Genomic DNA, 14,620 nt, shown 5'->3' on the forward strand with positions numbered 1-14,620 from the left:
TTGAGATTTTTAGGATGTAGTTTTTCTTTCCATTTTTCCCAAGAGAACACGCAGTGTGCCTACAGAACACTAGTGGGATGGGGGGAAATCACTTCTTTATGTGACATCTACACATCTATTTTGATAGGAGGGGACTCGACAGTCTCTTCCAACCTGGTGCTTTCTTCTGTTGCCTTTGATTTGATCTGAGGTGAGAAATGTCTCAATTTGGGAGGGAAGAAGAGTATTTTACTGGAAGGTCAAATATATGTTCTTTAAATCCTCAGGGATGCTTTGATCTATTTAGACATTTGGAAGGTGAAGTCAAGCTCTGCCAACCCTTAGTTAATAAACACGATGAGTTGAGTGCATTGCATAGGTATGAATCCATGATGTTGAATCTCACTTTTTCAATGGAAAAATGCATCTATTTTTACCCATGATAAATCTTAAAACTGCAGCATCTGTGTCTGAAAATTTTGAGCTTTCTTCAACAACATATTCCTTCTCCATCTGAGTGCTGGCTGACGTAGAAAAAGTTTGCCTTTACGAGGAAATAGTGTTTAAAATTCCCCAAATTGTCTTTAGAGGAGCATTTTGCTAAAGTGTATAGCGTGTGCATCACATGGTTTTGTAGGATAAATATTTAATGGCATGTGTTGGGAAATTCTGCGTAATTAAGTCATGATTGTGCTTCTCGTAAAAGGTGATTATCCCATTTTTATGCCATCATGATCTTTGCTGCACTGTCACAGTCATCTCCTCTGTCTCATCCAGTTGCCTGGTGTAAAGAGATATATGTTACCCTGTTGATCTGTTCTACTGCCTGAGGCTTCTTTACATCCAATAGCTACTCAAGATGTGCATTTCTCCTGTTGGCAAGGATACATCTGATTTAACTGTCCATCTAGAAGTCTGGCATGGGATCTAAAACAGTTACCCAACAAGACCCTATGGGATGAAACAAATGGTGGCTTTGGGACAAAGTTGTGTTGCAAGCAGAGCTGGAAAATCTAGGAAAAATATTAAATTTACCCAAAAATAGTGTCAGGGCCGTGCGGGGTCATGACCATTTGATGAAGGTGACTCCACCCACCCAAGGAGGTGCCCAAAGGCAAAACCAAAAACAAAAGTTTTGTAAATTGAACTGAAAAAGAAGGCAGAAGGAAGCTGATGTATCACACATTTTCACAGATCTAAATCCCTGCCACAGTGGGAAGCATTATATACTTTGCACGGCGTGAGCCCGATGAGTGTATGGTGTGAGTAATATTCCAATTGCATGAACAAAAGCCCGCTGGCACTGATGGAAAGACAGGGAACAGAAGGGATCCCGGACCGACCCACACCGGCCATCTCTCCATCTCTATTAGTGCTCTGCTGTGTGTCTTCATTACATGAACAGGCAGCCTGGCCCTTCGTTACATCAAATGAGGTTTGGGTGTTATTTTCCTGTGTTCCAGTAAGAATCGACAAGTTCTTTTCATTCCCAGCTAGGTAATTATAAATTCCTCAAGTCACTGCTTTAATTTCTGAGGGTAGGGCCAAGTGTGTAATTTGCCCGTACCCTTCTAACCGTAGCCCTTGTGCTGCAGTAACTTTGCCGTGTCTGGTTTTTGTAACTGCTGGGCTTCCCGTTGATAACGCCATCCTACAACCATCTGCATTGCTCCCCCCGTACCCTTAAGGTAACCTTACATGTGTCTGCACACCAACTGGCTTTCTGTTCTTCATTAACCTTGGCTTCCTGGAGAAGAGAAGGCTCCGGGGAGACCTTACAGCAGCCTACCAAATATTTGAAGGGAGCCTACAGGAGAGCTGGGGAGGGACTCCTTGTCAGGAAGTGTAGTGACAGGACAAGGGGTAATGGTTTTAAATTGGACGAGGGGAGATTTAGATTAGATATTAGGAAGAAATTCTTTGCTGTGAGGGTGGTGAGGCACTGGAAGAGGTTGCCCAGAGAAGCTGTGGCTGCCCCATCCCTGGAGGGGTTCAAGGCCAAGCTGGATGGGGCTTGGAGCAACCTGGTCTGGTGGGAGGTGTCCCTGCCCAGGGCAGGGGGTTGGAACTGGATAATCTTTAAGGTCCTTCCAGCTCTAACCGTTCTATGATTTTATGATTCCTCCTCTTTCAGGTATCAGTAGATGCTGCCAGACTGATCACTGCTACGCTCCAACAAAGCATTTGTGCCTGAGCTCTCTGAACATTCATGAATTAGTCAGCCCATTCATTTTTAAGTGAACAAAACCTGCTCGGTACATAATCATTTCTGGCTTATAGTTGTGCTTTCCTGCTGGGGTAGAAGCTGCCTTGTGGGTGAGAAATGTCACCGGGGTGGGTCATTCCCCCCTTGATCATTGAAAGAGGCTCAAGATGCAAAACCACGCTGCAACTCAGAAAAACTGGCTGGGTGGGACACCAAAGCCAAGGAGCTGTGAAACTCAAGCTGCAGCCCTCAAATATCTTTGCAGAAGAAATGACACGGTTGGTTTTTCAGGGTGTCAGCGCAGAAACCCTGTTTCCTCACGAAATGCTAGGGAAGAAAAGACAGGGGGGAGTCCCCGTCTACCCCCACCTCGTACTTTCCCCCTGCCGGAGCAGGTGCAGGGCTGGCTGAATTGCTGAAAAACTCCCTGAATCTTTCCGTGACACGGGCTGGATCGCTCCCCAGCACGCAGGGATAACGGGAGCACCGCCGTTATCCTACACTTCTCCAATTTTCCAGGTGATGGATCCTCGTAAAGGGAAGGGGCTTTTAGGGCACCGGAGGCAGCACACGCACCCACAGCAGGACACCGAGGCCTTTTGGGGGAAAAAATCTCCTCTAAACCTCCATCTAAAATTCACGCCGACGTTCCTCTTGCTATCCCACGTTTTCCCCCCTCGTCCTTTTAGGAAGAGGAGGCAAAGCGCCCCGAGAACCCCTTGCCTTTGCTGTGGGCTGTTTCTTTCCCCCTCCCCAGCCCTCAGAGAGAGGTCTCCTCCGGTGGGAGGCAGCACACACACCTGCAGCAGGACACCGAGGCCTTTTGGGGGAAAAAATCTCCTCTAAACCTCCATCTAAAATTCACGCCGACGTTCCTCTTGCTATCCCACGTTTTCCCCCCTCGTCCTTTTAGGAAGAGGAGGCAAAGCGCCCCGAGAACCCCTTGCCTTTGCTGTGGGCTGTTTCTTTCCCCCTCCCCAGCCCTCAGAGAGAGGTCTCCTCCGGCAGCTGCTGGCCAACAGCTGGAAATTCCTCTCCTGGAATTCCCTTCCCAATGCTCTTTACCTGCTGCAGCTGGGAGCTGGCGGAGGTGTCGGCGGCTGCTCTCCTCATCCTCCCCTGCTCTCATCGCCTGGTTGGGTTGGCCCAGGTCCTCCGTGCTCTGCCCAGGTACCATCTCCACCTTCTTTCCACCTTTTTTTTCTTTTGTGGCTGGGGGGAGGGAGTGGAAAAAAGGGCCAGGAGGTTCTTTCAGAAGGCAGCGGTCCTTCCCCGGCCGGCGTGGGAAGCCCGGGTTGTTTCCCTCATGGCAACAAGTTGCCGAGCCCGAAGGCAAACCACAAAAAAAAAAAAAAAAAAAAAAAAGGGTGGAGAAAAAAAGTGGTTCGTGAACAACTTTGCTGCTATTTCAGAAGGCTTTGCCCTTTGCAGCGACACAGGCGGTTGCTATTCTGGGGGAGCCTATTGCAGGCGAGGGGAGGGCCGTCTGTCGGAAGTATTGCCCTTGCCTTTTAACAAATAGTTGGGAGACACCAGACGTCCAGGCGCAGCTCCATGCACATTCCTTCCCCCTTAGCTTAAAGGGTCTCTCTCTTTCCCCCCCCGGGCCCCTTCTCTTCTCCTTGGTGGTTTTTTGTTGTTTTTTTTTTAATGGAGAAAGGGCAGGGAAGGGGAGGGTCTGGAGCGTTGGTTGTGTCAGATGAAGTGAGGGCGCCCGGCGCCACTCGTAGATTGTGAGCAAGTCGTGGGGAGAAACAGCAGAGAAGAAAATAAATAAATAAATTTAAAAAAAGCCATGACAGTCCTTTGGAACAGTAGGAGCCAGGATTTTTCACGTGGCAGCCCTTTGGAACAGTAGGAGCCAGGATTTTTCATGGCATAGACGCAGGTGCTGATTTACAAGCCAGTGAAAGGGAAGCCACCCCCTCTCTGCTGTGACAATTATTTGTGGGAAAATTGAGAGTGTTGCAGATACACTGAGTCAAAGGCTTGATTTTGGGAGCTGCTAGGAGTCACTCCAGCCCTACGAGCTTCGGTGGAAGCAATGGTCAGAGGCTGGACCACATCAGGGCTACCTACAGGGGCTACCTGCCCTATCCTGGTCTTGGTCCTGGTGCAGGATCTTCCGGGTACTCTCAGCAAACACACTGGCCTCAGTGTGGCAAGTTGTCCAAGCTGTCCCCGGTGGGAATGGCTGTTGTATAATTTGGCAGTGCTGCAGGCTTCTTGTTTGTGCTCTTTGTCTCTTTCATTACTTGGTTGTTTGTTTTGGTTGTTTTTTTTTAATACACTAACGCCTCGAATAGCGTGAGAAGGGAGGCAGAGGTGAAAAGTTGGTAGCTTTCACAGTATTTCCAGGAAGGAGGGTTCCTAAACAGTTTTTCCTTGAGTAGAGCAGGCACGATACACCCTTGATCGGTGTTTGCCTAACAGGAAAATTTGACAAAAGGCACTCTCACTTCTCCAATCGGACAGCTGTGTCCCTGTCAGCTTCAGAAGGTGGAACGCCAGGGATGCCAAGGGGGGCACCAGTTCCAGCGGGGAGATTGGTGTTGGCAGTACCTTTGGTGGGGAGTTAAATGAGTCAGCCTTGCCCTGCCCTCAGGGGTATTTTCCCTGTAAAATGTCCACCTGTTAGGCCAGAGAATTGAAGAGAGGTTTCACAGAAAAATCTCAGGTAATCAGGTATGCAAGAACTGACTACTTAATTGGGGAATAAGTCTTATGAGGAGCAGCTGAGGGAGCTGGGGGTGTTCAGCCTGGAGAAAAGGAGGCTGAGGGGAGACCTTCTCGCTCTCTCCAACTCCCTGAAAGGAGGGTGTAGCCAGGGGAGGTCGGTCTCTTCTCCCAAGTCACAGGCGATGGGACAAGAGGAAATGGCTTCAAGCTGCACCAGGGGAGGTTCAGATTGGATATTAGGAACAATATTAGGAACAGGAAGGGTTATTGCACATTGGAATGGGCTGCCCAGGGAAGTGGTGGAGTCACCATCCCTGGAGGTATTTAAAAGACGGGTTGACACAGTGTTTAGGGACATGGTTTAGTGATGTTTTTTTATCAGAGTTAGGTTGATGGCTGGACTCGATGATCTTAAAATTACCTTCCAGCAGGAAGGATCCACTACTTGCAATTGTGAAGAACTTTCACAGCCTGTCTTTTTCCTCCCACTTCCACCCAAAACTGCTTCTGCAAATCTCTATGAAGACAACCTGGGCAGGCACCTTCACTCCTGTAACACTTGTAGAGTGTCCTTCTTCAGCTTCCAACTGAATCGGGCTCATCACAGAATCACAAAATGATGGGATGTTGGAAGGGACCTCTAGAGAATGTGTCCAGGTGGGCTTGGAATGTCTCCAGAGACAGAGACTCCACCACCTCTCTGGGCAGCCTCTTCCAGGGCTCTGCCACCCTCAAAGGAAAGAAGTTCCTCTTCATGTTTAGGTGGAACTTCTTATATTCAAGTTTGTGCCTGTTACCTCCTGTCCTGTCACCGGGCACCACCGAAAAAAGACTGGCCCCATCAGCTATAGGATATTACTAATTTTGACAGAAGTGAGAGGTGTAATGCAACTGCAGCCTTCGCTGTTCAAAACCTTCCCTCTAAATGTAGTCTTTCAACTAAATATACTGATTTTGTGTAGCTGCTGGCACCTATATGCTTTGGGAGGACGTAAAGGCTTGTCAGGAACTGCACCCTCCCCTGAACACGAAGCACACTATCCCCAGGAGTCAGTAATGAAAAGATAAGGCTGCTTTTCATCAAGTTCCCAAATCAAGTGATGAATGCTAAGTGAATGCACCAGTGAATTTAATTCTTTTTTTTCGTAGGAAAAAAAGAAAAAAGGTAACTTAGACAAACAGTGGGATTTCTTTTAACAGTGTTTAAACCTGGAGTTCAGTGGTACCTACATTCCCCTCAGAAGCCAGAGCCTTAGACTTATTTTAAAGTGTTTACCTACTTGTTTACTCGGAAGTCCAACTGGGCAATCTTCTCCTGAAAATAAAGGCCAAACAACCAATTTTTCCTTCCTAGTTCTGCCTTTATTTCGTGGTATCTATGCCAGCTGCAACACAGCAATGGCGTAACTTAGTCCCCCGTGGTGACCTCAGGAGGTACCTGGCTTTCACAGATGGTAAAGCAGCCAGTACACAGCACAACCCATAATAGCCAGGCAAAAAATAAAGGAAGACATTGTTATTCTGGGCACGTTTGGGCTACCCAAAGTGCACTACAGCCTTGCCATGCCGAGCTGTGGGTCTGCAGAGGTACCAGGGAGCTTCCTGGGCTTCAACATGCTCCCTAAAAACTGAAAGAGGGGAGGTTTTGATGAGATATTAGGAAGAAATTCTTTGCTGTGAGGGTGGTGAGACACTGGAAGAGGTTGCCCAGAGAAGCTGTGGCTGCCCCATCCCTGGAGGGGTTCAAGGCCAGGCTGGATGGGGCTTGGAGCAACCTGGTCTGGTGGGAGGTGTCCCTGCCCAGGGCAGGGGGTTGGAACTGGATGGTCTTTAAGGTCCCTTCCAACCCAAACCATTCTATGATTCTATGTTTCTAAATTACACCCCATACCAAAAACTCTGTGTTAGGGTGATAAATATTTCTTTACACAAGGTCTTGGGGAAAAGACAAAAAATTGTCTGTCAGGGTGATCAATATTTCTTTACACAAGGTCTTGGGGAAAAGCTTCCCTGTAAGTAAAAATGTGAAATCTTGAGATGTGCTGCTCGGCATGGCACTGGTACCAGAGATGTTTTCCGATGTCACTGGTTGCCAGATGATAGACTTCCCCGTAAGTAAAAATGTGAAATTTTCCGATGTCACTGGTTGCCAGATGATAGTGAGAAGCCACATCCCAGCAGGTGCGGGAATCTCTTGTGGGTGAAAAGCTGAGGCACGGATGTTATTGGTGGCATTAAGTGGCATCCCAGAAAAGGAAGGAGCTCAAAAAAAGCCCGGTTCCAGCCAATAAAAACAAACAGAGGGAGGGAAAGCAAACAGCTGGCGCTGGCTCTGCAGCCGAGGAGGTCACAAAGGGATCTGGTGAAACACAGCGACCGTGAAGCCCTTGCTGGTGGCCACGGGGTCCTGGTCTCAGAGCCCTGTCTCTGTTTCCTGGCAGAAATAAATAGGAGAGCAAGCAAAACTCTAGTATGACAGGCATGAACTTGATAAGGAGGGGGAAACGGGCATGTGCCTCGCTGCTTTTCAATTCTCTGAAGAGGATGAGTCCCAGCTCCACATCTCTGCCGTCTGAGGGTCACATGCCTCGGGAGAAATAATGGAAAAGATAAAAAAAGCCAAGAAAAGCAGGAGAGGGTGAGGAGAGGAGCCAGGGGGATGACTGCAACACCGTCATGAGATTCCCCGGCCAGCTTTGTCCAAGTGCAGTTGGCAGGGAATCATCTTCTCTGATTTGTTTATTTTTTTTTCAATCCTTTGCTTTGAAAACCGACCAAACAGTTTATAATTAGATGCATGATTAGGCTGGAAAAAGGAGATAAGATAAGATATTCACATTAAATCGCTGAATAATCTGCCGGGAAAAATCTGTGAGGCCGGGGATGGCATTTCTGCTGAATTCTCTGGTCGTGATTTGTATTTGTCTGTGTTTCCAGCGATCTCATAACTCAAATTTGGGACCGTGGAGAGACAGGGAAGCTGGCATTAAGCCAACAGGAATGAATCAGGAGCTGAAGAGCTTTCCGAATCACTTTGCTTAGGCCACGTTTATCAGAGTCGAAGTAAAAAAAGGTCATCTTATTTCCCTGTGGATTTTGTGACTCAGAAAGAAGATAGTGGAACTCTCCCAATTAATTTCTTCAGAAACATGGAAATAAAGCTTTTCAGCAAAACTGTGGAGAGGATTTTCTTGACATACCAGCTGAATTTTTGTTGTCTGCATCTCTGGCTGCTGAGCTTTGCCCTCAGAACTAATAGTTCACCATTTGCAGAAGAGATCCATGAGATATCCAGCACAGGACAATGTGAGGGAGGCTGAGAGGATGAGATGAAGAAAAAGACATGGAGAGAATAGAAAGAAACAGAGTAAAAACCCCGCGAAAAATATACTGTTTATTCCAGAAAAAAAAGTACTGATCTAAAACAGCACAAGTAGCTTTTCCCACTAGCGTTGATGCACTGACACCCACACACAAGGGGGAAAATGTGCCAAAATTCCAGTGGCAGAGCAAGGCAAACTCGATGAAAGAGACGGAGCAGGCTGTCTCAAGAAAGTGAAACTTTACATCCTCGAGGAACTGTGAATATAGAGAAGGTGATTGGTATTACCTTTGTGCATCAAATGAATTGCAACTTAGGAGTCAGCTTTGCAAAGATGCTCTTTATAAATGTAAGATAAATTCCATCAAGGCCACATTTATGCCATTTGTGTCATTTTGCAAATGAGTAAACTCTAAATACATGGATGAATGGATAATACTAAGCAAATAAATAATATAGCCTGATGTCATGTAGCAGGTACATGACAGAAATGAGAACATCAGCTTCTTCATTCTGAGCTCTGTGGTTTCTTACTAAAGTCATTCTCTTTGTGTTTTGTTCTTACTCTTTGAGAGGCTCTAATTTATACCAATGCATTTTCACCTGGCTTCAAAGAAGTCTTTTAGAAAAGTTCTTGACCTCTTTTGATAGAACAAATAATAGATATGGTCAGAGCTCATTGCACTTCACAACTACCTCTAGGGCCTGAAAAACACCCACTGACTCAACTGCACAGCTGCTTATTCCTACCGCTTTTCTGTTAAAACCTTCTTTAAAAGTACTCTTTAAAAAAACACATTGTGGCCAGAGTCAGCAACTTTTAAGAGCTGTGTTTTGAAAATCGAACTGAAGTTAAGAATGGAAGGTTGGAAAGTACAATACAAAAAGAATCAATATCTCAGAAAATGCAATAAAAACTGAATTTTACTTCAGATTTTTACTTTCATGGCCATCTAGCCTTTCCATCAAATAAAAGGAAATATTTCCTTGCTTCTGGGCAACCTGAAGGGCCACTTGGAACAGTTGTTGAATAACATGTGTGTGGTTTGCCATCACACACTGTTCTTCCTCGTTTGCTTCAGATATTTCACACATGGCTTTTTTAAACAAACCATAGAAACAGCAGCCCCATACATTTGAAAGAAAAGTTGTCCATGTGAAGTAAAATCAGGAGGCACTGATAAATGAAAGCTAGAAAGCTTTATAGAATCATAGAATGGTTTGGGTTGGAAGGGACCTTAAAGATCATCCAGTTCCAACCCCCTGCCATGGGCAGGGACACCTCCCACCAGACCAGGTTGTTCAAAACCCCATCCAGCCTTGCTTTGAACCCCTTCACGGATGGTGGATTTTGTTAAAATTCCTTTAATTTTATCCAGTTCATTGTCTGTGGGAAATGGCAAAGCAGTTTCTCTAATCAAACTGAATTTTTTATGGGTTTAGTTTCTTTCTTACATGGTTTTGATATAGCTTTCTGGAATCAGTCGGGGGAAAACCAGTATGAACCAGTAAGAGGTGGATCAGAACTACATTTCAAACATCTTTATTAGTATCCAGGACAGTGCTGTGCATGTCTGGAGTAATTTCAACCAGGTAATTCACTGGCAGGGGCTGAACTCAAGCCTGAACTTGGAGGAAGCATCTTAGAAAGATGGCTGGGGGGGTTGGAAGTGAGATCACAGCCCAGATTTCTCACTTTTCTTCCACCATAAGTGCACTGTCACCTCTGTGGTGCGGCGCCTGCTGGTGCACAGTCCCATGGCAAGGGCTGGAGCAGCCAGTGAGTAATGTCACTCGTTGCCCAAAATCAGGCGATTTTTAGGAATTTCCAAACAAGGTGCCAAAAATGGAAGCCCTTTAGATCATTACTCAGTGGAAAAAGGGGTTTTTGCTCTTTCCTCGTGTGTTTAATTGTTAAAAAAGTGTAAGCTGAAATTTCTTTTGCCTGTTCCAATCAAGGAAAGGGATGTACATTGTTAAGAAAAATGTGAGCTGCTTAAATGTATTTTTTTGTTGTTGCTGGGAAACATTTTCTCCCACATGGAATATGTCAGTCACACAGGAAATGCAGTCATTTTCATGGTTTTAATTATTTCCACTGAGAAAGTGTTTTGTTTTCTCCTGAAAATCTTGTTGTTGCAAAAATAAACAACTAAATGTCATTAATGTTGTGCTTCGACTTCTTGCTGGGTTTTTGACCACAGTTGGCAGCCTGAAAGCAGTTTTACATGCATTCATTAATACCAAATGTCTGGGTAAGCTTTCCAAAGCCCATCAACATTTTCAGATCGTTGCAGGCAAGGAGGAAACAAAACCAGTCTCCAGTGCACAGATCATTTTGTGTTCATCCAGTGGAGGTGAATAAATAAGCAGCGTACAGTCCTGCGATGGGGTGAAAGCTGGAAGTCACAGAGTCACAGAATAACACGGGGTTGGAAGAGACCTCTGGAGATGATCTAGTCCAACCCCCTGCCAAAGCAGGTCCACCCAGAGCAGGTCCCACAGGAACGTGTCCAGGTGGGTTTGAATGTCTCCAGGGAAGGAGACTCCACCACCTCTCTGGGCAGCCTCTTCCAGGGCTCTGCTACCCTCAAAGGAAAGAAGTTCCTCCTCATGTTTAGATGGAACTTCCCATGTTCAAGTCTGTGCCCATTTCCTCTTGTCCTGTCCCTGGGCACCACTGAAAAAAGACTGGCCCCATCCTCTTGACACCCACCCTTTAAGTATTTATAAGCATTGATCAGATCTCCCCTCAGCCTTCTCTTCTCTAGACTAGAAAGACCCAAGTCCCTCAGGCTCTCCTCGTAAGGGAGATGCTCCAGGCCCCTCATTATCTTTGTGGCCCTCTGCTGTACCCTCTCCAGCAGTTCCCTGTCCTTCTTGAACTGGGGAGTCCAGTTCAAGAACAGACACAGTGCTCCAGATGGGGCCTCCCCAGGGCAGAGCAGAGGGGCAGGGTGACCTCCTCCACCTGCTGGTCACACTCTTCCTGATGCCCCCCAGGATGCCATTGGCCTTCTTGGCCACAAGGGCACATTTTCAGCTCATGGTCATCCTATTGTCCACCAGGAGTCCCTGGGTCGGTCATCAGAGCCCCAGAGCACCTCTCATCTGGATTGAATAGCAGGTAGCAAAGATGGTTCTTCAATGGACAGTACATGTTTGGAGGTGTCCAGGGGAAATTCAGTCCTTTTTACAGTCTCAAGCAGAGTGCTCAAAGTGGCTCAAGGTCAGTAGCCACCTCTGGCAGGTGCCCAGCAAGGATTTTGCAGATTAGGTGGGAGGAGGAAGAGGAGGAGGAGGAGAACAGGAGAAGAACAGGAGGAGGTGCCTTGCTGTGGGCAGGCAACAGGGCTGCAACTGCCTCCACCCCTCTTTCCTCCAACAGAAAAGCAAGTTGCCTCTTCCCCAGCTGCCTGTGGGTACGTTGCCAGAAGCTGTTGGTGCCCCAGTTTCTGTACTCGCCAAAATCTGGTCTTTCAAAATGTAGGTAGGAGAAATAATACGCTGGCAGCACTTGGGTGGGGAGGTGCCAGCAAGGTTTCTTTCCCCCACTGCACCAGCCCCATGGGGCAGGTATGGGAAAGGCTGGGAAGGAAACTTTGCTACTCAAGTATTTTATTTTTAATTTTTTTTTTTGGTTCAAGAACAGACACAGTGCTCCAGATGGGGCCTCCCCAGGGCAGAGCAGAGGGGCAGGGTGACCTCCTCCACCTGCTGGTCACACTCTTCCTGATGCCCCCCAGGATGCCATTGGCCTTCTTGGCCACAAGGGCACATTTTCAGCTCATGGTCATCCTATTGTCCACCAGGAGTCCCTGGGTCGGTCATCAGAGCCCCAGAGCACCTCTCATCTGGATTGAATAGCAGGTAGCAAAGATGGTTCTTCAATGGACAGTACATGTTTGGAGGTGTCCAGGGGAAATTCAGTCCTTTTTACAGTCTCAAGCAGAGTGCTCAAAGTGGCTCAAGGTCAGTAGCCACCTCTGGCAGGTGCCCAGCAAGGATTTTGCAGATTAGGTGGGAGGAGGAAGAGGAGGAGGAGGAGAACAGGAGAAGAACAGGAGGAGGTGCCTTGCTGTGGGCAGGCAACAGGGCTGCAACTGCCTCCACCCCTCTTTCCTCCAACAGAAAAGCAAGTTGCCTCTTCCCCAGCTGCCTGTGGGTACGTTGCCAGAAGCTGTTGGTGCCCCAGTTTCTGTACTCGCCAAAATCTGGTCTTTCAAAATGTAGGTAGGAGAAATAATACGCTGGCAGCACTTGGGTGGGGAGGTGCCAGCAAGGTTTCTTTCCCCCACTGCACCAGCCCCATGGGGCAGGTATGGGAAAGGCTGGGAAGGAAACTTTGCTACTCAAGTATTTTATTTTTAATTTTTTTTTTGAAGGGAAGGGAAGGGAAGGGAAGGGGAGGGAAGGGAAGGGAAGGGGGAAAGGAGAAAGGGAAGGAGAAAGGAGAGAGGAGAGGGGAGAGGAGAGAAGAAAAAGAAAAAAAAGAAAAGTCACTATGAGGAGGGAGCAAAGGCCATTTTGCCACCAGTTCTCTGGCCCCTGGCACCGACTGACGTAGCTCCAAAGACAGATTGTGCCTGTGTGGGTAGTGGCTGGTTTGTTATCCAACATGGATCAACTGGGTGTGCCTGTGGGACCCTGGGGACCTTCCCAGGGAGAAGACCCTTGGTGGGACCATGGCCTCTGAGTGGGTCGCTGCCACACACCCTCCAAAAGCACTTGGCTCTGGCTGCAGCCCACGGCAGTTCAGGAGCTGGTGTTTGCTCTTCAGTCGTTTGCAGTTTTATTTGCTTATTTAAAAGCCCAAGGTACATATCACCTCTGGCAAAGCCCATTTAGTGATCTCCAGGGTAGAAGCAGACCCTCTCCTGTAAGTTGCTGTGTAGTTTACCAGCGTGGTTTTTAGGAAGGACTTCCCCGAGCCTGGGGACCGATGCCTTCTGCCTCCTCCCTCCCCGCTGCTGGCCCGGGAGGACACAGCCTTGCCAGGAGGCAGCTGCCACCCGTCACCAAGATCCCTGCCGTCCCAGAGCGGCTGCTTGGCTGAAATACTTCTGTGAAACGAGAGACACTAGCCTCAGGACTTGGACCTCTCCGAGGATTACAAAAGTCCTACTGCACTCGTTTGGCTTCTCGATGGCGTTGGGGACTGCCAGCCTATGAGCAACTCCATTCAGCAGACACCCTCCTCCCTCCCTCCCTTCTCATTGAGATTCGGGCTCCGTGCTCCTCAGTTTGGCTGAAACCTCTCTGCTTCCTACTAATCACTGCAGCGTTGGTTGTTTTCATTCACGCTGATGAAACAGGCATTGGCAAGGGCCAAGGGGCTGTCAGTGGTACAGCGTGTGCTGGGAGATGCACAGTGCCCCAAGGAGACACTGTGCTGCCTCTGAGCCTGAATGTCCCCAAGAATGGGGTGTCTGAGATGGGGTTCACAGTGAACAGGGTCATAGAAACATAGAATTATAGAATGGTTTAAGATGGTGTTCACAGTGAACGGGGTCATAGATTCATAGAATCATAGAATGGTTTGGGTTGGAAGGGACCTTAAAGAGCACTGAGTTCCAACCCCCTGCCCTGGGCAGGGACACCTCCCACCAGACCAGGTTGCTCCAAGCCCCATCCAGCCTGGCCTTGACCCCCTCCAGGGATGGGGCAGCCACAGCTTCTCTGGGCAACCTCTTCCAGTGTCTCACCACCCTCACAGCAAAGAATTTCTTCCTAACATCTAATCTAAATCTACTGTCTTTCAATTTAAAACCATTACATTTTCATACTACAAAAAGTAAACAGAAACTCCAGAACAGCACTAGGGCAGCTGCATATTTTCAGCTACTTTTATGAGAGTAAAGGAACTTGCTAGTCTCTTCCTGGCTTCTCTGGAAAGTGAATGACCCGTTTTCCTTCTCCACCCTCATCAAAGCAAGATGACACCAATTTCATTGACTTTTGGGGAAGGTGGTGAGGAGTTTTGGCACTGCCTGCTACTTTCCTCCCCCTAAACAGGGAACCTCCAACGTTTCCCTCATGCTCCACCTTCTCCAAATATTAATCTTTCCTAGGGGGTGATCCATACACACTCTGCTGCCTGAACAAATGTCTCTTCTTCCCTGTCGGTGACTCTCCTGAACTGCACCTTGACTTTTTGCAGTGGATGTCTGCCCTCTCCTGTTGGACATCTCTGAAATTTCAGTTCTACTCAATGGGCATGTCTTCGCACACCCACATCATATACAGAATCACAGAATCACAGATTCCTTCACACACCCACACCACATACAGAATCACAGAATCACAGAATGCTATGGGGTTGGAAGGGACCTCTGGAGATCATCCAGTCCAACCCACTGCCAGAGAAAAATCACCCAGAGCAGGTTGCACAGGAACGTGTCGAGGCAGCTTTGGAATGTCTCCAGAGATGGAGA

At 47.6% G+C, this 14,620-nt stretch overlaps 1 protein-coding gene across 3 annotated transcripts in view; it reads right to left on the bottom strand.

Annotated features, from left to right (window-relative positions):
- SLC2A12 (solute carrier family 2 (facilitated glucose transporter), member 12) overlaps positions 1-3,532 on the bottom strand; it is a 49,021-nt gene extending 45,489 nt beyond the window's left edge. For all 3 annotated transcript variants that reach the window (XM_014943619.1, XM_014943616.1, XM_014943620.1), the window contains exon 1: positions 3,251-3,532. In XM_014943619.1, the coding sequence (XP_014799105.1) occupies positions 3,251-3,362 (112 nt within the window). In that variant the 5' untranslated portion in view covers positions 3,363-3,532. The remainder of the gene's footprint in view (positions 1-3,250) is intronic.
- Between the last annotated feature and the right edge of the window lie 11,088 nt (positions 3,533-14,620).

Source organism: Calidris pugnax, unplaced genomic scaffold (genome assembly GCF_001431845.1).
Source record: "Calidris pugnax isolate Ruff unplaced genomic scaffold, ASM143184v1 scaffold119, whole genome shotgun sequence".
Taxonomy (NCBI): domain Eukaryota; kingdom Metazoa; phylum Chordata; class Aves; order Charadriiformes; family Scolopacidae; genus Calidris; species Calidris pugnax.